The sequence below is a fragment of the Carlito syrichta genome, unplaced genomic scaffold (assembly GCF_000164805.1).
Source record: "Carlito syrichta isolate Samal-C Ts95f unplaced genomic scaffold, Tarsius_syrichta-2.0.1 Scaffold316275, whole genome shotgun sequence".
NCBI lineage: Eukaryota > Metazoa > Chordata > Mammalia > Primates > Tarsiidae > Carlito > Carlito syrichta.
Genome location: NW_007260371.1, coordinates 563,586 through 587,658, shown reverse-complemented (window position 1 = coordinate 587,658; position 24,073 = coordinate 563,586). Strand labels below are relative to the sequence as shown.

General features: G+C 40.9%; 1 protein-coding gene across 1 annotated transcript in view; it reads left to right on the top strand.

Annotated features, from left to right (window-relative positions):
* TRAPPC9 (trafficking protein particle complex 9) overlaps nt 1-24,073 on the top strand; it is a 586,383-nt gene that overhangs the window by 229,223 nt on the left and 333,087 nt on the right. Inside the window, exon 17 of the mRNA XM_021706983.1 lies at nt 15,012-15,136. Within this exon, the coding sequence (XP_021562658.1) occupies nt 15,012-15,136 (125 nt within the window). The remainder of the gene's footprint in view (nt 1-15,011; nt 15,137-24,073) is intronic.

The window sequence follows — 24,073 nt, the reverse complement described above, 5'->3', positions numbered from 1 at the left end:
TTTATGTTTCCATATGAATTTCTGTATTGTCATTTTCAGGTCTGAGAAGAATGATGTTGGTAACTTAATGGGTATTGTGTTGAATCTGTAGATTGCCTTTGGTAGGATGGACATTTTAACAATGTTGATTCTTCCTATCCATGAGCATGGAATATTTTTCCATTTGTTTGTGTCTTCTTCGATTTCTTTGAACAGCGTTTTTTAGTTCTCACTGTAAAGGACTTTCATGTCTCTGGTTAGGAAGATGGCAAGATATTTCATTTTTTTGTGGCTATTGTGAATGGGATTGTGCTTTTTATTTGAGTCTTTGCCTGCTTGTTGTTGGTGTATGGGAATGCAACTGTCTTTTGCACGTTTATTTTGTACCCGAGACTTTATCAAAGTCCTTTATCAGTGCAAGCAGGTTTTTGACAGATGGAGACGGTGTTTTAAGAAGGTGAGTAGAGCTGGGCATGGTGGCTTATGCCTGTCATCCCATTTCTTTGGAAGGGCTATGTGGGAGGATCACTTGAGGCCTGGAGTTTGAGACCAGCTTGGGCAACATGGCAAGACTCTGTCTCTACCAAAAAAAAAAAAAAAAAAAAGAAAAACTAAGCATGGTGGTGTGCACCTGTAGTCCTAGCTACTTGGATGGCCCAGGTGGGAAGAACACTTGAGCCCAGGAAGTCAGGGTTACAGTGAGCCATGATTGTGTGACTGCACTCCAGCTTGGGCAACAGAGCAAGACCCTGTCTCAAAACAAAAAATGGTGAGTGGACTGAATTGGAAGTGCCATTTGAGATTCACCTGGTGTGGCAGGTGACAAGTGTAACTGTCCAAGGGTAAGGCATGTAGATCTCAGCAGAAGTGTACCACGTGGACTGGAGAGAAGGATACCATATGGAGACGCAGTGCTGAAGGCGATCCAGTAGCTTGGTGAGGCAGAGTCTCCCCAGGACGTCCTTCCCTGTCTCCCCTGCACACTGTCACTGCAGGGCACTGCTGTGTTTGCAGCCACAATTTAGAAGCAGTTCAAGCAGGTTTGGTGAGCTCCTATTAGAATCTATTCTGACCCCCTAGAAAAATACATTTCTTCTTGCCTGAAATGCCTCATGTTTATCAGGCTAAAGACAAATTCTGCCTATGGGAAGTTGGAATCAGTTCAGTTCTTTGTCCAAAATTGGAGACTAGTGTAAAAAATTTTTTTCTATTTGGCATTTCACTATATTTTCCTTCTTCACAATTTAATGATAACGGATGCTTCAACTTATCATTGTGGTCAGGAATTAATTTTATTTGAGAGCTGTCACTTTTGAATATACTACATTCGTTTTCATAACTTGCCCCTTCCCCCAGTTATTGTACTGTGAAATTGGGACAGTTATTCAGTGTCTTTGTCCTCGTCTGCTACTCCTCTCGAAAATAAATACTAATTTTTGGAATTCTCAGTCTTATTTATTTATTTATTTTAAAGAACAGTGACTCATCCCGAATTACCCAGAATTCAAAGACAAAGGTGATTGGAATCTTAATGCCATAATATTTCTTTTTTTATCTGCAACTTCTAGATGCCTGAGTTTTTCCACAAACATATGTTATTAAGAAAGAAGACCAGGAATTTTTGTTGAAACTTGGGTTTTTTGTTTTGTTTTTTACCCGAGGCTGGAGAATATAGGGGACAGAGAGAGTATAAATATTTATTGAGTGCTCAGCATGGTCGGGTGTGTTAAGGCACTTACCACACATTCTCACTGTAGCCACAGGAAGAGACAGATGTGGCCTTGGTCTGGACCCTGGGAGCTCCACGCATGCCTCTGTGCCAGTGAGTCCCCAGCAAATGGAGCTGTGCTTGTACTTTTCGTCCTTCTTACTCCACTTGGTTCATCTTGAGGGCAGAACCAGAGTCTTATTTGTCTTTTAATTCCCAGCTTCTGGTGGTTGCCTCTTCCCTCCATATTCTTGCTTTTCCTGCATCCTCAATGGCAGCTCTTTGTTTCATCTGGAGAGTCTTTCTTTCCACTTTCCCATTAAATACTGGAGTTCCTGAGGGCTCCACCTGAGATCTTCTTCTACTTTGCTCCTAAGCTTTGTCTCTCAAGACTTTTTCCGCCTCTGCCTCAGTGACTCCTCCGACCTACATCTGAATGCCTGCCCTGCAAGACTTTTGACTTGCAGGGGAAATAGGGGAGATGAGTCTGGGTGGTGGTTTGGTTTGTGGCTGCTGTCCTTCTAGCCCAGTGGTGATTGGCTTCCAGCAGTGTCCTCATACTACTGTTACCTTTCTTGTTCTTCACCCTGCTTTGACTCAGCAGGGGAGAGAGGGAGGCTGGCCTTGTGCCCTCCCCATCCAGCTCCCAGGAGAAGCTTCCTTGGGGGCTTTGTTTAACTTCCAATGAGCTCTGGAGGAAATGCCTAGAGGGGGCGGCAAGCCCCTTCATCTGCAGCGCCAGCGCCTTCACACCCTTGCCAGTCCATACTAGGCTTTGAGCAAGTCCTTGATGATTCCAACTGGACCTTTTTGTCAGCTTGCTTGGTGTTTGGCAGGATCCTGCTGGCACACTGGGGCCCTGCTTCCCCTTGCAGGTGCCTCTTTTCACCTTTCAGGTTAGTTGTTGTCCCTGTGACCTTAGCTCTCTGATCGGTCAGGGAAAGTTAAATTTCAGCTTATCTGCCCCCTCCTCTTTTTCCTCATAGTAAGGGTAGGAGCAATGTTTCTTCTGACTGTCTACATCTTCGAGCTGAAATCTGTTCACATCTTACATTTTAATTCCAATCTGCAATTATTTTCAGAGTGTTTTGGCCATTTGTCATGTTATGCACGGCTGTTGTTTTGTGTTCAGTGGGTTATCTGCCTTTGTTCTGAAGGAAAAAGGTTAATGATGCGTTGGACAGCCTGCCCATCGTTATATTTAGCCCGTGCCACCTACCAGCCTTCTGACTCACAAACAGTAATTTCACAGCATGCCAGCTTAGCCGAGGGAAAGGTCAGCCTGCTCCGGCTTCCCTGGAGCTCTCGGGAGCACATCTCTGAGTGCTGGGGCTTCCTTCAATACAGAAAGTTTTACAATATCCCTAAGCTGAATTCTTGCCCCAGACATCTGTCTAATAACCTGTGAAGTGCACTAGCCACTGTTAGCCTGGCAGGTGGGAAGGTGGACTCAGTTCTTTGATTTAAATTCGGGCTGGAAAATAACTTTTTCAATCACCAGGATAGAATGAAAATCCAGGTGTTTGTCATTCATTAGCAACAGGTGATCCTTTTGTGGGCAGCTAGAGCTGAAGTCTCTGGACCATCCATCTCACTGTTCTCATTATTGCCTTTTCCAACCAAGCTGGTGGTGACTCACTGTGAAACAAATTAGGTGGGTGTTCAGAAGAGGGGATTGAAGAATATTTTTGTCCAAAGAGAAAAGGGTTGGTTTTTATGGTTAACTGCAGGTTGGTTTACTATTAGCTCATGATGTTGATCACACCATTTGCGCCCATTTTCCTTTCTAAGTAGTTCCTTGCCCTCTCTCCATATCCATGTCACTGCTCTGGTTCAATGGCCCTTGTCATTTCTCATCTTTATCATTTTAGTAGTCTTTTCGGGGGTCTCCCAGCTGCTAATTTTGCCCCCTTTCTACTATCTTCCACATTGTCACCTCAATACTGTTTCTGAAGCAGATTCTGATCTTGTCCCTCATGTGTTGTACAGCTTCCAGTGGTTTTCCATTGTCCTCAGGATAAAGCTTCTCCTTTGTCTGCATGGTCATGCCCTTGCTGCCATTTAGCCTCACTGCCTACCCTTTTTCCTCATTTGGTTTGTTGTCTAAAAATATGGAATTACTTGCATTTCCCTGATTTGCCATGCTCTCATGTTTACTGCCTGCAAGTATAGACTAGTAGTTCTCTAATTTCTCTGCACCCTGGAATCACCTGGGGAATCTTTAAAAAACTTGCCTAGCTCCCACTCATAGACATTATGATTTAATTAGCTTTAGGGTTTTAAAAAGCAACCCAAATGATTCTAATGTGCAACAAAGTTTGGAAGCCATTGGTATGCTCTGTCTTCCTTCTGCCCTTTTTTGTTTTTTTTTTTGAGTCAGGATCTCAACTCTGTTGCCCAGACTGGAGTGTGGTGACACCATCATGACTCACTGCAGCCTTGAACTCCTGGGCTCAGGTGTCCTCCCACCTCAGCCTCCTGAGTAGCTGGGACCACAGGCTCATGCTACCACACCTGGCTAATTTTTTGATTTTTGTTTTTTTTGTAGAGATGAGATCTCATCATGTTGCCCAGGCTGGTCTCAAATTCCTGGGCTCAGGTGATCTTCCTGTCTTGGCCTCCCAAAGTGCTTGGATTATAGGTGTGAGCCATTGCACCTGCTTATCTTTTACTCATTTTCTGAATCTCAGGTCAGCTTGTCCCAAATTCTTGACTTCTCCAGGCAAACTCAGATGCTGCTTATTCTCTATTCCCTGTGATGGTGAATTTTGAAATCTGGCGGGGACATCTTCTGACTCAATGATCATTCAGGAGATTTTTGGATGTTCTTTGTCCTTTGCTATTTCATATCAGTTTTAGAGCCAGTTTGTTAAGCTCCTCGAAGTAGTCTGTTAGAATATTGATTAAGGCTGCACTGAATCTAAAACAATTTGAGGGGAAAGGTGACATTTTTATGATACTTAGTTCCTATCCATGAGTATTGTATGTCTCTTCATTTATCTTTTTTTTTTTTTTTGAGTTGGAGTCTCACTCTGTCACCCAGACTGGAGTGCAGTGGCCGCTCCCAGCTACCACAGCCTTGACCTGCTGGGCTCCAGCGATCCTTCTGCCTCAGCCTTCTGGGTAGCTGGAATTACAGGCGTGCATTACCATGCCCGGCTAATTTTTTGATTTAATTGTAGAGATGAGGTCTTGCCTGCCCAGGCAGGTCTTGAACCCGCGGGCTCAGGCAATCCACTAACCTCAGCCTCCCAAAGGTGCAGGATTATAGGCTGAGCCACCAAGCCTGGCCATTTATCTTTTTAAATGTCTTTCAATAATGCTTTCTAATTTTCTCTATAAATGTCTTAAAGTATTTTTACTCGATTTGTTCCCAGATATCTGATTTTTGTTGTTGTGTTGTAAATGGTATTCGAAGTAATTTTTTATGGAAGTTTAACTTACATACAGTAATGAACACAAATGTTACATTTATGGCTTGATTAATTTTTATTTTTATGCTTATATTAATCTGTGTAACTACTCAGACCATGATATGAATAATTTCTAGCATCCCCTGGTTCCCTTGAGCTTGTGCCAGTCAGTAACTCCCCATAAAGATAACTGTAATTATGACCTCTATCATAATAGATTAATTTTATTTGTACTTAAATTTCATATATAGAAAATAAATACCATATACATTCTTTTGTGTCTTTCTTTTTTCCTTTGGCTTAAAATGACACAAATATATTCTCTTACATTTCTCAAGGTAAGAACTCTGAAATCATTGTATAGATATTGTTTTTTTTCCCTCCCACTCAACAGTTTATCTGCGATCCATGCATATTATTGTGTGTTGCATTTGTTCTTTTTTATTGCCAGATGGTATTCTATTGTATGAAAATACCACAATGTATTCATTCTACTTTTGATGAACATTTGGGATCTTCTTACTTTTTGGCTATTATGAATGATGTTGCTATAAACATTCTTGTGCATGTATTTGGTGGACATAGGCCCACATTTTTGTTGACTTTAATAGATCCACAGCCAAACAGATTTTCAAAGTGGTTATTGAGATTCTCATATGCGCCAGTAGTATGTGTGAACTCTCTTTTTCTCCACCTCCTCCCTACTCCTTAGTCAGTCTTTTAAATCATAACTGTTCTGGTCCATGTGTAGTATTGTCTCATTGTGGTTTTAATTTGCTTTTCTCAGGTAGCCTATGGTGGTGCACACCTTTCATATGCTTATTTATTATTTGCTTATATACTTTTGTGAGGTGTTTGTTAAAGTGTTTTCCTTATTTTTTTATTGAGTTATTTACCTTCTAATTGATTTACAAGAGTACTCAATATATTTTGGTATTAGCTCATTGTCAGTTATGAGTATTGCAAATATCTTCTTATAGTCTGTGACTAGGCTTTTTACTCTCTTAGTGTTGTCTTTGATGAACAGAATTTCTTAATTAAAATTTCTAAATTTTCTTTAATGTCTTAATTTTATTATCATTCTTTTCCTTTTAGTTAACACTAATTTTTGATTAGTAAATCTTTACCTAAATCAGGGTCATGGGAATATTATGTTTTCTTCTAGAAATGTTATTGCTTTAGTTTTTACATATAGGCCTCTGAGCCATTGTGAATTAGTATTATTATGTGTGTAGTATTGTGTGGTACATATTAGTTACTCACAGTATTGTTGAATAGGAGACAGGCAATTTAGAATATCTGGAATTGTGTCATACAGTTTTAAGTTATAGAAGTAACTAAATTTTAATATTCTGTTCTACTAGGTAACAGGACTTACACAATTTCCTTCCTTTTTCTTTTTTTTTTTAAAGCATTGTATAGTTTAGCAAGTAAACAATCATAGTTCCTGTTTTTCTCTATCACCCTCACATTTATTGAGTATCTCTTGTATTCCATGTAGGCTACTGTCTTTGAGATTGCCCTGAGGATAAACAATCATAGTGCCTGCCCCCCTGGAGCTCAGTGTCCAGGTAGCACTGTCCACAGAACTCTCTGCACCAGTTGAAATCACCTATATGCTGCTTCCCACTATGGTAGCCACTAGACACATGTGGCTTTGGTCACTTGTGACATGGGTGGTGTGTCAAGAGGACTAAGTATTAATATTGTTTGATTTTAAATTTAAATACTCGCATTTCTCCAGTGGCTATTATATTAGCATACGTGTGGCAGGAAAGACAAGTAATTTCACAAAGAAATGAAAAAGTATAACTTTGCTATATGCTAGGTATGAAAAGTATATGATGTTGTGAGCATATAATAAGGGTTTGGCCTAATTTAAAGAGTTAGGGAAGTTTTTCTGTGGAAGTAATGATTGAGGGAAGATTTACAGGAAGAGTAGGGCTTAGATAGATAAAACAGGGTAGGGTTTAGTTTTTTTAATGCACATCTAAAAACCCTGTGGCAGAAAAGAGTAAAGCAAATTCCAGGAACTTATTATTTTTGAAAAGTGTGTGTGTGTGTGTGTGTGTGTGTGTGTGTGTGTGTGTGTGTCTGTCTGGCTTTCTGTAGAGGGTTTGAGAGGGAAGAGGGAGAGGAGGAGAAGGAGATAGGGAGAAGTAGAGAAGAGTAAAACTCTTATAAAGTTAGCCCTTAATAGACTTAGGCCAGAAGAATTAAAACTCACTTGTGGGGAAGAAAGATTTTATGGGATGATGGGGCAAAATTTTACTTTTGAGAATTTTTAAAATCAGTGTTCCACCTTGAAACTGTCAGCTTTGTGATTTCTTTTATTTGACTGTTTAATGAAGAAATAATGACTTTCCCTGTTTTTTAGGGATGTGCAGTGCGTTGGGACTACTGTGATGAATGCACTAAGCATTCATATTGTACTTTGAGTGTCTCATTTCTAAAAGGAGAACAAGCACGTGCCATTATTTGGCTTGGGCACCACCATTCTCCCTCTATTATCTTATGAAAAAGGCATTCTACTTTAATCTCAAACTGACAGTACTCTGGTTTTGTTTCCCTAATTTTTATCCTAAAATAACATGTTAATTGAGCTATTTCTGTGACTTTCTTTGGAGAATTGCTGTTCCTTTATTTGTGTTTCTTTTCAAGTAGAAATGGAGTAACACATATAAACAAGATATATAAGATATAAAACCTGGGGTGGAAAAATAAGAGGAACACTATGTCAGTACTGTTGAAACCATTACTGTCGCTGCACAACCACACTGAATGTCTTTCTGCCTAGGTCAGAGGGGCAGGGTTGGTGGAGCCAGGGCTCTGACTCCAAGTTCAGTACTCCTTTTCACAAATTGCTTTTGGACAAGCAAAAAGAACACCTCTGTGATGTGAACCCAGATCTCGGTCCGGTCTCTATCAGGGGAACTGCCAGGAAGGTTTCTACTTCTCTCAATTTCCACAGAAGAGAGCATGTACTTCAGGGCATTGTCCCCAGTGCTCACAAATATTTTCCTTATCTTTATCTGGGTCCTCACCTGCTTTGGTTTCATATACTTCTTTTTCTTAATGATCTTTAGAAGGGAAGAAAATGCAATAATATCCTTATGCTAACAGGGCTATTCAGTGGCTTAAAAGCGCTTTGAAATTGGAGTTCTGTGTGACCCATGATGCAAATGGTGTTTTCTGTTCAGCAAGTGGGATAATTCTTATCAGCAGGTTTCACATGCAATCTTAAGTAGACAATGGCTCTTGGAGTACAGTTTATGCTTGCATGTATTGTGAGAAGGCCTTGCTGCTGTATGATTGTTTACCCTTTGGCTGTGGCAGTCTGGACTCCCTGTGAAAGGACAGTGAGGAAGTGTACCACTGTGTATACCACCCTGTGGAGTATTATCTGGGATCTCAAAAGGAAATCCTACTGATTTTAGGGCTGCAGGTTTAAAGGACCTTTTCTGCCTATGTAACGTTGCTGTGTACACCATAGAGGGCAAGGGAATGTTTGTTGCATTGAAGACATATTGAATTGACACAAGCACACTGTTTAGACGTCTGTTCAGGCATGTCATTTTCTGTGTACACTATTTCTTCTCTCACCTTCCTTCTGAAATTATTTTCTGTGTTTCTGAAGTATATTATCTAAAAGTTCCTGGAGAGGATGTGCTAGTGATAAGTTTTCTCAGTTTCTGTCCAAAAATGTCTTTGTCACTATCATTCTTTAAATAAAAGATATGCTGTGTACATAAGTCTAGTTGAGCAGTTAAATTTTCTTAAATACTTTTAAGACAAATTCTTACTGTCTAATGGCTTCCACTGCTGCTGAGAAGTTAGCTTCTGGTCTAATTGCTTTTCATTTGGATATAATCTCTCTTTTCCCTTTATTCTTTTATCCACCATGAAGTGTTTGTATCCTAAGAAAATTGTATTACCCCTTTACTTAAAAAAAATTTTTTTGTTGAGATAGAATTCATGTGCCATAAATTTGGTCAATTTTAGTGTATTCACACAGTTGTGTGATTGTCACCATAATCTAAGTTTAGAGCAAGTTGGATACCACCCAAAACATTTCATGTGTTCAATTGGTAGTTATTAGGCATCCATGTGCATGAAGGCTCCTAGCCTTGGCAAGGGCAGATAATGTTAAGTTTAGTCCCACTGCAGGCAGCATCCAACAGAAGTAGACCAGCCTCCTAGTGAGTTGACCCTGGGGAATGAGGACTGTTTCCATTTGAATAGTATATGAAGGCCACTATTTCTGAATGATCATTTTTTATTTCCTAAGAAAATTTCAAAGTTTCTGAATGAATGAGCATGCTTCTTTCTCCACGGAAATTAAAGATGAGTTTTGGCTAATTTCTTAGCCAACTGCTTCTACTCCTTTGGCTTTCTTGAATATATTTTATGATAACCAGATGGACTTTTTTGGCACCTGTGGATTTTATGAATAAGTGAGAAAGCATCTTCAAAATATATTCTACCTGGAACAACTTACTCTGACAAACTCCTGCTGAGCAATTGTTGCCTCCTTTTGCCTTTGTTAACGTTATTCTAGTTACATTTTATTCTAGTTTATTTTAGGTTCCTGTCACAAGAGAGGAAAATGCATATTCAGCCCTACCCATTAGTGTCTCTTTTGAAAGTATATGAAAATGGACACATTCCCTGAGTAGACCCCGCCACAGAAGGTAGATGTTAAGACACTTTGAGGGTCCTTATGATAGGTTTAATGGATCACATGGTGTACAGTTTTGACCCAGTGATGTGCTACAGAAAAACCTGGGCTGGTGAGCTTTCATAGAAGGTCAGTGTTAGGACTGAAATGTGTTATTTGGCTCCATTTTACTGGGTAGTGACAAATCTGATGGTCCTGAGTTCTAGTTCTACTGTGCTTCTGATGAACTGTAAATATTGTACAAGTTACTTGCCTTCTTGGAACCTCAGCTTTCTCATCTATGGAATTGATAAGACTATGCCTGCTTTGTAGGGTGTGGAAAGTCAGATGGCGTGTACTAAGTGCCGATGCCAAACCAAGGACATGGTATTCAGGCACCAACCCTTACTATAGAACCGTTTTCATTGCAACTCTGCTTTTTCTTTCCCCTGCACAAATCCTGCTTTCAGCTGTCATTTTTCCCAATTGTCATCATGGTTGTGATATAGCTGAATTAAAGAGAGAAGTATTATTTTAGCATACAAAATTATATTTCTGAATTGCCCACAGAGATGCTCTTAATAGAAAAATTGAGCACTATAAATGGTAACTATGAAATTCTCTCTAAAAACTCAATTTTATTCATGATGCTCTACCAGACTCATACCATTCTTAAATACCCTCTGTCCTGATAAATCCACTCAAGTCTTTGGTTCTCCTACTAGGCTGCCTTCATCTGTTTGTAACTTTTTTTGTCCTGTCTTCCTATTAATTGTCATCCCAATCTGTTCTCTGTTCTATTTGTGATAGCCTGTGTTGGCAGAAAAATTGGCTGAATGATTGAACATAATTTTCTCCTCTCCAGCCCACCCCAGCTGGAGAGAGATCCTTCACAGACGTTCCCAGTGATTTGCTTCCCTGCTCACGACGTCTTATTTCATCTCATCTCTCACCATCCTGCTGCAGCTACCCCTTTTTCTCCCCAGCTCTGCTATTGTATGGGCCGAGAGCTCATCTTCAGTTTTCCAAATGCTGGCTTCTGCTTCTTACCTGAGCTGGTGACATTCTGTCCCCATGTATAATTTATATGCTACTTGTGTTTTTTATCTTCAGTTGGATTCGAGAACAGACTTCTTTATCTACAAAGAATCCTCAGAGTGGTTTTCTTAGTATTTTTCTGAGCTTAAAGATTACAGATTTTTGACGTTTCTTGGAGGTTTTGAGGTCTGTGTCCAAAAAGGAAGCAAATTTCAGATGTAATTTTTAGCTTTTTTTTTTTTAAACAAAGTTCCTATATCTCAGAGTCTTCCATTTCCAAGATGTTGTAGGTTTTTGTTTTTCCAAGGTATTTTTGCATATTATCTCATTGGGTTTCTTGAGTTGGTTCTTATTTTAGAGCCAAGAATACTAAAGTTCATAGGATGTTGTGAGTTTCCCAGGGTCTCTCAGTGTGGTGAGGAGGAGGGCTGCAGGAAGGCCCCATACCTGTACATTCATAGCATATGATTCAGAAGAGGACAAACCTTACTCTTTTCGTCCTAGAATTTGTAAATCAAATATCACAGAAGAACTCTGTGTGACCCTTCCTGTGCCTTCTGTTTGTCCTCTGGATCAGCCACTGTTGATGGAATGTTTCCATCTCTGGCCATTGGTGGAATTGGGACCAACCCTGATCCCACCAGAACTAAACAGGGTGGAGAAGGAGCTTCACCCTGAAGAGGAGTGTTGGGTAGACAAAAGCCAAATGGTCACTGTATCTTTCTGCTATAGGCCAATACCTGTGGACCATTTTTAGAAATGAAGAATTTAGTTATAACTTATTGTTATAAGTGTACAATAGGACTGGTGTTTCCAAGGCAAGAAAGACTGGGCACAGTGGCTCTCACCTGTAATCCCAGCACTTTGGGAGGCTAAGAGGGAGGATCACTTGAGGCCAGGAGTTTGAGACCACATAGTGAGACCTTGTCTCTACAAAAAAGTCAGAAAGTTTGCTGAATGTGATGGCAGTCATTCCAACTACTTGGGATGCTGAGGAGGGAGGATCGCCTGAGCCCAGGGAGTCAAGGCTGCAGTAAGCCATGATTGCACCGCTGCACTCCAGCCTGGGTGACAGAGTGAGACTCCAACTCAAAGGAAGAATTAAAAAAAGAATCTGAGTCCCTTGAAAGCTAATAGCATTTGTGTAGTTTGTCAATGATGGGAGCTTTCCATGAGGAAGAGCTAACCAAGCTATGTTCCAGGCCAGGCCATGTATATTCATTTAGTTACTATTTGCTGAGGGCTTACAATTTGCTAGAGGCTATGTTAGCCAGTGTGAGGGATATGATAATGACTTTGACAAAAATTCAGTCTTCAAGGAGTTTGTAGTCATGTAAAGAATCTAAGATGTGCATAAGTTGCTGTAGTAGGAATGGTGATAGCAATTTTTGCTGAATGCTTGCCATGTACCAGGTATTGTGATAAATATTTCCTATGCAGTAATTCATTTGTTCTTCTGTATAATCCTACAATATATGTGTTCTAATTATTTCCATTTTGGAAATGGTGAATTTAAAGCTCATAGAAGTAATATAACCTGGTAAAGGGCATTTGGTCAGGGATCAAGGGAGCCAAGGTTCAGATCCCAACCCATATGACCTCCTACAGCTGGCCTCTCTGCATGTGTACAGGTTAGCATGTAGTAAGCACAGGTTTCAGGATAGAAAAGATGCTGGAACTCAGAGGAAGGAATACTTGCTTTTGGTTAGGGGATATAGGGGAGGCATTATAGAAGAGGTAGCATTTGAACTGAGACAAAGAATTTGAGGATATCAGGATATGTGAAGATGGAGGGAAGAGACTTGTCAAGGTGAAAGGTGAAAAACATGTGCAGAACAAGGAATGACAAGGAATATATTTTGGTAGAAAATTTGTCTAAATCCAGTTGCTGGGACTGACATGATTCAAAGCTAGGCCATAGGTCCCGTTAGAGTGGATTTATTTCCTGTCTACCTTTCTCTCAGTGTGTCATCCTTTGGAGTCCTAACTGAAGGTTCCAGGATTTGCTGTCCACTCTACATGGGAGGACACTGAATGTTAGTGTTTTTCACATCTAGTCCTTGGAATGAGTTTAAAACTCTGTTCAGATTCTCAGCCTCTTGGTCAACTCTTCTTGATCTACTGGCATCTCCAGGGGAAATTTCATGCCAGGTTGGTGCCTCTGTATTTCATTCTTATGATAAATAGTACCCTGTAGTTCTTTTCTTTTTTTGAGTTGGAGTGTCACTCTTGTCGCCCAGGTTGGAGTGCAGCAGCATGCTCACGGCCACCGCAGCCTCTACCTGCTGGATTTAGGTGATTCTCTTACCTCAGCCTTCCAAGTAACTGGAACTACAGACACATGCCACCACATCCAGCTAGTTTTTGTGATTTACTGTAGAGATGAGGTCTCACCAAGTTACCCAGGCTGGTCTCGAACCTGTAGGCTCAGGCAATCCTCTGACTTCGGCATCCCAAAGTGCTGGAGATGACAGGCTGAGCCACTGTACCTGGCTACCCTGTAGTTCTTATTAGCTCTCTACCACTTGAGTGGATTTTAAGACTACTTTGTCCATGTTTTCTGGGTGTTCTTAGTGGCTGAGTTGGACTGAATTGTCTAGCCTATTGTTATCAGGAGTTGAATATCCTGATCAGTTCTGAAGTTCATTATCAGTTCTGAAGTTCATTTTATACCTATTCAACTTGAGCTGCTTGTGGATATCACATGGGCCTTTGTTGCCAGCACTTGATCCTTAGACAAGGGCCTGTTTGGTACCTCTGTTTTCTTTGGAAGTGTAGAGATGAACTTACCCTTAAATGTGTAATCACAATCTTCTTATGTGGCTTCCATAGACATTACTAATAGAAACAGATCAATTTGTGATTTTTCTTATTTTAGATGTGTGGTATCTGATTCTTACATGTGCAGTTTTGAGCATAAGGTAAATTGAACTTTTCAAGTAGACTATTTTTTTAACCTAGTCAAGATAATTTAGCATTTGAAGATTTGAAGGCACTAAATAGAAAATTATTTTATTCTTCTTAGTTGAATATTGTTTAACATTCTGAAAATCGAATTACTTAAGGGAACATGCCTTAGCAAACAATGTTTAAGAGAAGTTTTTTTCCTTTCTTTTTTTAAAATGATGAACCATTTCTATTATATGTTAATTATAAGTTTTTTCAAAGAGATATTAGGCAGAAGGCCTTGGGTCTAAGTGATTGGGAATTTGGCAATATCTGTTTTGTATCAGTTAAAGGTAAATACTCTTTATTGTATGACAAGAAACTTTACTTTCTTATTAAGAAGTTAATTAGATTGGTTTGTTTGAGATATGCAACCACATAAATTTTCTTTCCCAACAACTGTGTTATTGTGAAAGGGACACTGTGTTTGGAATCAAAGGCACTGAGTGGTGAAATTTAGATCTCCCACCCACCCATCTATTCACAAGTTTACTAAGTGTCCATTTATGTGTGGTACTATGTCTAAGATGAATTGTTGCCACTGTGACCTTGGGCATGTTATACATTGCTCTTCTTTAGAATGGGGGCAGATTTATAAAAAGTACTGTACAGATGTGAACTGACATTTTATCAACCTCACACTCCACTGTTTGCTCTTTCATCTCTGCTGTTTCCATATATCTTAAGCTAAAATTAGTGTTAACTTTCAGTTCTTGCACAGATTGTCACTGGTTGTTTGTTATCTCCTGTTGGATTGGACAAACTGTGTGAGATGCAGAGTGGAGTTAAAGATCAGTCCTGGGTTAGACTGGTTAGTTGATAGGTAATGTTAACAAATAAGAAAAAGACCAGATGACAGTGACCTTGGAGATTTACATAGGGTTGTGTGGCAGAGGGTGGTGACTACTTGAAATTGGATGAGAAGAGAATATTTAGAGAGGGAAAGTGACAAGGTAGAGCCAGCCTGTGAAAGGAGGGAAGATGCTTTCCAGCCTGAAGGAGCAGCCCCTATAGAGATGGGCTTGGCATGGCACAAGCACAAAAGGAAGGCTGGAGGGCTAGTGCCATCAGATGAGGTGGTAAATAACTGTCCTTGTGTAGGACATGTATGCTCATGGAAGATACAATAGGCAGTTACAATTCATATGAGATAGAATAGTAAGGACAGAAACTGGAGTGCTCCTTTGAGTTATACCTTTTGAATAAAACCTCCTGTGTTTAAAAAAATCAAGCTAACGTGTCACTTGCAATTTTCATTCTTATTTTTTAGATGGAATCAGTGTGAGTGGCTTTCCCCTGTCCAGTCCTTTTCGACAGGTCATTCGACCCCGAGTGGAGAGCAAACCTGTGAACCCACCTGAGAGCAGCAAGGCAGGAGACTACAGCCATGTGAAGGTGAGTCAACCGCACAGAAGGCAAGTCAGCTGGTGCCTTTCGTGGTTTCTGTAAAGACTTTTCTGAAGCACAGTTCTGAGTATTTTTCAGAAAAGCAAGGGAGTGTGTATTTGAAAGCTGGTTTCTCAGTATTTGTCGTTCTTGTACAATGTTTTGGAAAGCAGTTACAGTGAAGCTTGAGTGCATAGTGTTTGGTGTTGTAAACTCTTATTTCATTGAGATGTGGAGATTTTGTGGGCTGAACCAAGTAATGTGGTGAATAAAGTAGTCTTTCCTGTCTTTTCCCTATTCATCTAAAAAGTTTATTTCTGTTGTAGCTATTCTCAGTTTGAATATTTGTTTTGTAAGTTTTTCTTATTCCCTTGGCAAATCTTTCTAGCTGTTGGTTTAGAGGGACCAAGGAAGACAAAATGAATATGCCAGCACTAAGTGAGTATCAGGGCAAAGTTGAGTTGCCCTGAGGATTGTGGGTCAGCATGAGCAGAAACTGCTGGCTCCAAGGAGAGGTCTGCTCCAGAGCTCCAGGATTTTGAGTCATTAGCACATAGAGAACTCTGGGTGTTTGACCCTGCTCAAGGATAGTGTGTTTAGTGTGTATAGCAGGAGGATTGAGGATTGAGGTTATTAAGGGCTAAGACTAGGCTGCAGGCAGCAAAGTCACTTCTAGGCAGATATGTTCAGGACCAGGCTTTGGGATGCTGTTTACTATCCTCATGCCAAAATTGAATATGGGCATTGACCAGTTAGGACCATCAGAATAGCTTGGCTAAGATGCTTGTGAGTCACTGGTATAATGAATTTTGAGGAATTGGGACTGCTCTGACTAAACCAAGATGAGGGTTGGAGGAATGTAAGATGCTGTCTGGTGAGGTCACAGCAAGAGAGAGTAAGCCAGTTTTGGTGGATGAAGTTCTTGTCAGTGGATCAAAGTGGTAAGGAGCTAGATTTGGGCAAGAGTTTTCTCCCCTACAGGGCTCTACAGTAAGGATAGAGTCCGAGGGTATGGTTGGGAGCATCCCATCACTGCGAGCTTGTTTGCACAGCAGCTTGATTGCTGTGTGGTAGGCTCTTGTGCTAGCCAAGGAGACAGACTATGGGGAGAAGATTCCCACCAGAGGGAGCAAAGGCACTGAATGTGAACTAGTATAACACATGCACAGAGCTATGAAGTCGCGGATGCTGTTGGGGGTGGATTTGTGGCAGGGAAGGCTGGGGAGGAAGCTAGCGAGGCAAATTTCTTAGAGGACCCCTCAGGTTTCACATTGCCTCCAGCCTTCCTACAACCTCATCCTTATATTCTTTGTGTTTAGGCCTCTTGACATCATTAAACTTGTCCTACAGCTCAGCTCATGGGGGTTACATGGCCTTGGTGCTGTCACAGATGGCATGCTTCTTTCTTTTCTGTGTCCATGCACACAGTTTCCTCTTAGTGCTGTCAGAAAAGCTGCAGTGGCATGATGGCCTACTGGAGACAGTAGTAACTTTGGAGAGAGGAACATCGGTAGGGGAAGGTTTATATCACTCAAGGTCTCTTTGCTACTTGCTGCTTTTCACTCAGCTGCTGTGTGTCTTGGTGTGATAGAACAATCATCAATAACTGCTTTGGTTGTAAGACTGTTGATGGTGGACCAAGGATAACCAGATAGAGAAGAGATGCCCCTAGGGAAGTTAGAAGAGGGTGTCTCCCTCAGAAAATCAGAAGAAAGCATCTCCCTCAGGAAATTAGAAGAGGGCATCTCTTCAGGAAGTCAGAAGAGGATATCACCATCAGGAAATTAGAAGAGGGCATCTCCTTAGGAAGTCAGAAGAAGGCATCTTCATCTGAAAGTCAAAGAGGGAAATCTCCTCAGGAAGTCAGAAAAGGCATCTCCCTCAGGAAGTCAGAGGAGGACATCTCGGGAAGTCAGAAGAGCGCGTCTCCTTCAGGAAGTCAGAAGAGGGAATCTCCCTCAGGAAGTCTGAAGAGGGCATCTTCTCGGGAAGTCAGAGTGAGGCATCTCCTCAGGAAGTCAGAAGAAGGCATTGCCCTCAGGAAGTCAGAAGAGGGCATCTCCCTCAGGAAGTCAGAAGAGGACATCGCCCTCAGGAAGTCAGAAGAGGGCATCTCCTCAGGAAGTCAGAAGAGAACATTTCCTTCAGGAATTCAGAAGTGGATATCTCCTTTAGGAAGTCTGAAGAGGGCATCTCCTCAGGAAATCAGAGTGGGGCATCTCCCTTAGGAAGTCAGAAGAGGGCATCGCCTTCGGGAAGTCAAAAGAGAGATTCTCCCTCAGGAAGTCAGAAGAGGGCATCTCGGGAAATTAGAAGAGAGCATCTCCCTTAGGAATTCAGAAGAGAGGCATCTCCCTCAAGAAGTCAGAAGAAAGCATCTTCCTCAGGGAGTCAGAGGAGGGTATCTCCTCAGGAAGTCAGAAAAGAGCATTTTCCCCATGTATTAGTCATATTTTCCTTTTTCTTTGCATTTCTCAGTTTTGTGAAAGGCTGGGTCTTTAATATAATATGTTGTAGCAGGTGTGGTTTTGAATTCCCTGCTCTTCCCTGGGACTGATGCTGTTATTGTTCTTGTTTGTTTGTCCGTTTATTTGGTGATTTGCTTTGACTTTTATGTTTCCTTCAGTGAGTGAAATCTCTGCTTGTTATTTTCTGCTTAGAATTTTAATTGTTAACTGCCATTCCTAGAGCTTACCCTAGGTCCCATGGAGCTTAGTGGTCAGCCAGTGTCTGATTAGAGGCTGTGCTTAAACACCTTGATTCAGCAAGGCTTTCACCCTTCCCTGGCAGGTCTATGTGTACCTTGGGGAATGGTTTCAAAATCTACCCTGGTTTTCCCTCTCTGAATTCACAAGGCCTCATGTTGAATCAGAGACCAGAGGCTCATGGGATCTTCTCTGACTTCCTGAGGGAGATGCCCTCTTCTCCTAGGTATATGTGAGTGTCCAAGGCACTGGAGATAAGTGAGGTCTTACCAAGGCCTTCTTTTACTCTTTCATTCATGGAATCTTCCTGTTGAATACCTGGCTGGTCTGCCATTTTCTCATTTGCTGCAGTTAGTTCTTTGACTTCAGGCCAACTGCAGCACTAGCCTTCGCTGTTTGTTTGCTCTTGAGATCAACTGTTATTTTTGATAACAACCCTGGACATGAATTTTCTAACCTCTGCTCCAAATAAAGTCAGCTTCTTTCAGCAGAGGTGGAGCTGTGTCTTCCACCTGCCTCTCCTGCCCAGGTAGAAGTTGTGCACCAAGGAGTTGGGGATAGGAGGAGTAATGGAAACAGCCCCTGGCTAAAATGCCGTTTTTATCAAGAGTAAGTTGATTTTCATGAATAAATGCTTCTCAATTTGTTATATGCCCTTGATCAGTTTGAAAGATCTTTAAATGCTTGTTGTTGATGACCTTGTCCATTTTTATCTTTGCTTTTTTGGTAGAGGTTTAGCCAAACATCTCATTAAGCCATTCTGGAAGTCCCACACCTCGGACGCATTTACTTTCTGGTTATTCTTTCAAAGTTGAGAATGAAATGAAAAATGCTTTTTTGGAAAGACATTCCTTTGAGCCCATTAATATCTCGAGTGTTTATTTCCTAAATGTTGGTAGAGTAATAGAGAAGTTTAAGTGTTATAGTAATGCCCTGCAGCTCTGCTGTTTTTTGTTGTGGAAGCAGATGCGATTTTAATATATCAGTGATCAACAAGCTTTTTGTCTGAGCACTTAAACTCCTTATAGACTTTCTTTGTTCCTTTGAATACAATAGCTTATTTAATAGTGTGATTCCTTTTATTGTTTCCTTTCATTGCAGTAGGGATTAGCTTGTACAGGAATACTCATGAAATTTTGGGGACCAGGATGCTTACATTGTAAACTGTTTTGATGCAACTGTGGGATGCTGCATTTCTTAGTATTATGATGTGAATCCAGTTACAGGGTTTTGGAGTCTTCCGTGAGAAAGGGGACTGACTCGTGTCCACTCCCTTTACTCTTTACTCTCAGATCCTGTCAAAGACTATCCACTGCTATCATCACCTTCTCCACCGAGCAGCCCTGTTCCCATTCTCAGACTCCAGTCGCTCCATAGAGTTTATTTTTCAACCACATGCTGCTTTGTGTCTTCCTCCCACCCTTTCTTGTGCTAGTCCAGACGTCTTCCCAGGTAGAATCGATCTCCTTAAGGCCAGAGAGGAAGTGTTTATGTTGCCTCTTCATCCCTTTATCCCTTTTTGCATTGATGCAATGGACCAGACATGGTGGTTGTACCCTATACCTTTGTGCCCCTGTACACCCTGGCCTTGAGCACGTGTCCAGCATGTTAGGAGGTGCATTCATTCACATGGGGTCTCTATGGTAGTAGTGATGACTTTTTATCTAGGCTGGGTTCAGGACCCTTTCTGACCCACCCTCACTGTTTGCTTAATTAAAACTCAATGTATATTGTGCTCCAATTATGGGTCAGTTATGATGCTTGGCTGTGGGGGTCTATTTTTAGGTGCCCTATAATGAAGGACTGCCAGGTAAGTCAGCATCTGAAATGTAGTTAGTACTGTACAGTTACTCAGTGTTGTTTCCTAAGCATCTACAATATGTTGATATATAGTGTTCCAGATGATGAGGTTACAAGGATGCATCAAATAACTCTTGACTTCAAGGAACTCATGGGCGAGTGAACACTGCTAGACAAAAGTGACAAAACAAGGGAAAAAAAACCAATTAGAATACAGGCAATGCTCATTGCTATGGTTGTACAGAATAAGTCAAGGAAGGCCTATCCAAGGAAATAGCAATTGAATAGATGACTGAAGGAAAAAGGAACTAGAGTGATCCAGCAAACCAGGGTGAAAAGGGTATTTCTGAAATTGGGAATAGCATGTGCACAGTATGCTCCCATGTGTCTGGTGTCCTGGAGCACAGGAGTGCGGAGCAGGGCCAACAGGAGGTCAGACTATGAAGGGTTTCAGAGGCATGCTAAGTTCATCAGTTTCTTCCTTCCTTTGTTTCTCACTCCTGCTTCTTTCAGGGGCTTCTATCACATTTTAGGTACTCTGTTAGAGGGTTTTTCTTTCTCCACAGGATAGACTGTTACAGTTCAGAGTCAAATTTCAAAATCCAGGAGATACTGTTCATACTTGGTTGGGTAGTTGTGTGTGTGGCATGAATTTTGCTTTCTTCAACTGGGTATTGCAAGGGTGAATGCATTATTTTTCTATTTGAATGGTTATAAATGTATATAGATGAATGTTTGTAAATGTATCTAAATGTAATTACTTAAATATAGGTACCAGTTACTAAATCCTGTGCATCAGGCACTTGTATATAATTGTCCTTTTAGATTCCCTTGAGAGCTGTTTGTGTAGGTGGTTTTATCCTCTAATGAGAGAACCAAGGCTCTTGAGGTCATGCCACCTATCTAGTCACTCACTTTGGTTTCTGTCTGTTGCACTATGAGACCTTCTTCTATGACTACATCTTGCCTGAATTTTACTTGTGGGCAGAATCCCAAAACCTGTCTTCTGCATTCAAGGTCCTTGATGTTTTGACTCAGTGGGCTGTCCAGTGTATCAGTTCTGTCTGGGTCAGCACTCCCATTCTACCCTCTACCTACACTGAGATTCTTGTGTAGGGCCTGGGTACCCTCCTCACTGGTTAATCATGGGAAACAAAGAGTCAAATAATTCTCACATTTATGAATTGCACGCTATGGACCAGGAACTGTGCTCAATGCTTTACATTCCTAAGTTTACTCAGTCTTTGCAAATATCTTTATGAGGTAAGTGGGGCAACTTAAGTCTAGGGAAGATTTGCTTACCCAAATTCATAGAGTCTGTGGGTGGTGGAGTAAGGGCATGAATCCATGGTCTTTTTCCTGATCCTCATCCCGGGGTTTGACCCTTGAGTAGGATAGGACCCAATGTGAAAGATCTGAGAGGGGCATTCCAGGCGACAGATGCTACGCCATCAATGGCAGGCAGGGAGAAATGTGTGGGAGCCTTTATGGGTAAGAGGGAACAGTTTTGTTTGTCTTAGATCCATTGATGGTAAGTGTGGTGGTAATTTCAAACCAGTGAAATGAGGCAACATTTTCCGGTTGTCAAGATTTGTCTTCTGAGATACAGCTGAGCTTCTCTGAGGAGCAGAACAGGAGCTGTATTAGTGAATATTAATACAGATAGATAACTGACAGTGCTATCTGTGGGGGCATCTGCTGCCGTGGGGGCATCTGGCACCGTGAGCTTGTTACAGAGCCCTTCCCCTCAAAGCAGGAATGATGTGATTTAATTGGAATCATGCTAAACCCATAAAATTATCACTGAGGAATGGCGTAGTCATGGAAACAAGCAATTCAGTGAAAGCTGCTTCTGGGGAGCACCCCAAGAAGTGGGAAAAGATAACATGTGGTTCTTTAGGTTTTCTAGAAAGATACCTTCCTTTGTTTGACTAGCAGTGATTGTGTCTTTCCATGTCCAGGACTGTTCTTCCTGCAGACCTTGTAAAACTCTTCTAGGATTGAAAAATAGAGATTATCTGAATTAGATGTATATTAGAAATAATTTTTATGTAAGCCAGAGTCTACTGTATAACCTTCCTGACTCTTAAGTTCCCCATCTGTAAAATAGAATAATAACACTTCCTTCATAGTGTTGTTGGGAGGCTTAAATAATAAAAGCGCCTGCCAGGGGAAAGAAATAAAGCTAGACCTAATCAAGAAATAGTAACTAATTGAGACTTCATTCTTGTATGTAAAGAGAAAAATGATATTTGATCAGTGAGTCCAGGTCAGTTGCTGTCTTGCTGATTGTTAAGAGTGGGAGCAGATCTGAAATAAACAAGGTTGTACTGACCAGGAATGGTCTTTGCCCAGATCAACTGTAGCTCCCTGGCCAGTTACTTAGTGCTACTTAGCCCTGCTTTCCTCAACTGTAAAGTGAGGCTAGTGTCTACCTTCTAAGTTGGATATGATGTGCATAAGATGTGTTATTGTGACCAGAACATAGCAAGGGCTCTGTTGAAAGCCCTCCGGAAAGGGGCCAAACCTTGGGTGCCATGTCCTGTATTGGGGTTGCAGAAATGCCCAAGTAACAGGAGGCTCTTCGCCTGAGTTAGGTCATGCTGTGTGTCATTAAAAGCTACCTGTAGCTTTGTCTGTTGAAGACATCCAACTTACAGACTCTAGAGCTACACAGAGATATGGGCAACATCCCAGCCCTGAGGCATGAAGCATTTTGAGAGGCTGGAACAATTGCAGAACAGTCAGAGAGCCAACTTCAGCATAGACGACCGCAGCCATTTATCATAGTGTGCTCTCTGGCTGCTAAATAGATTCCATTTTCCCCTCCATCTACAATATTGCTCTGTAAACACTTCACACCTGCTTATAGCTTGCTGGAAAGCAATTTTGAAATACTAACAAAACCAGAGTTTGCCAGGAGGCGGGGCCGGGCTCTCCCTTAGGCTCTGTGCACACTTGACTTTGGAGTGCTTGTTAGTACAAGCTCAACCTTGTCAACAACATCTTGTCTTTAAAAATTTCAACAGGTATACTAGCTGCAGCTTCATTCATGGGCACTCCCATGGGAGCTAGAGATTGTGCTTCACCTTTAAGAAATTAGAGGAAAAAAAAATGGAGATTAAATCCAAATTAAGTAAAAAAAAGGAAGTAATAAAGATTAGAACAGAAATCAATGAAATAGAAAACAATGGGAAGCCTAGTATAGACAAGGCAACCAAAAGCTTGTTTATGCAGAAAAATCAGTGAAATTTATCAAATTCTAGCTAGATTGATCAGTGAAATGGCACAAATTACTAATATTAGGAATGAGAGAGATGACATCACCACTGAGTTTACAGATATTAAAATAACAAGGATATATTATAAACAAATTTATGCTCATAAATTTGAAAGCTGAGATGACATGACACATTCCTTGAAAGATACAAAATACCAAAGCTTACACATAGAAATAGATAACATGAATAGCCTTATATTCATTAAGGAAATAGAATATTTTGTTAAAATCTTCCATAGAGAAATTTCAGGTCCAGATGGCTTTACTCATGCATCTCACCAACATTTACTGGAGAAATAATATAAAATGTTCTTAAACTCTTTTTCAGGAAACTTGAAAAGGAAGGAATACTTCTTAATTCATTTGATGAGGGCAGCATTACTTTGATACCAAATCCAGACAAAGAGATTATTGAAAAAATAAACAAACAAACAAAAACCACCAGTATCCCTCCTGAAGACCTCCTGAACAAAAATTTGAAGCAAAAATTTAGCATATGCTATCTAGCAATATATAAAATATTGATGGAGTTGGGTTTATCTCTGGAATGCAAAGTTGGTTTGGCATTAGAAAACCAACAAATGTAATTCTCCATATTAACAAACTGCAGGAGGAAAACTTTTCAGCATCTTAATAGATGTAGAAAAAGCATTTGACAAAACACAGCATCTATTTCCAATAAAAACTCTCAGCAAACTAGAAACAGAAGGGAGATTCCTCTATCTGATAAAGTATGCCTACAAAATCTGCACAGTTACCATTGTTCTTCATGGTAAAAGACTGATTGTGCCTCCCTTAGGGCCAGCCATCCTCCCCTACTCACTTGGTTCACACAGGGCTTGACCTTTAACACTGCTGGCCCAGTACAAACTGTTCACTGTGACCAGATGCCCTTCCTTCCTTCCTTCCTTCCTTCCTTCCTTCCTTCCTTCCTTCCTTCCTTCCTTCCTTCCTTCCTTCCTTCATTTCTGACATGTTCCTAAACCTGGGCGAGCTCTCAAGTCACCTGTCTGCCAAGCCTTCTTCCGCAGGTGACTTGGAGCCAGACCCTTCTTCCCATGTCTTTGCTCAGTTCTCCATTTCCACCTTGACTGGAGTATTTTCCACATTTTTATTGTCATTCTTTGCTGATATCCTTGTTAGCTATAAGCTGTTTATGGC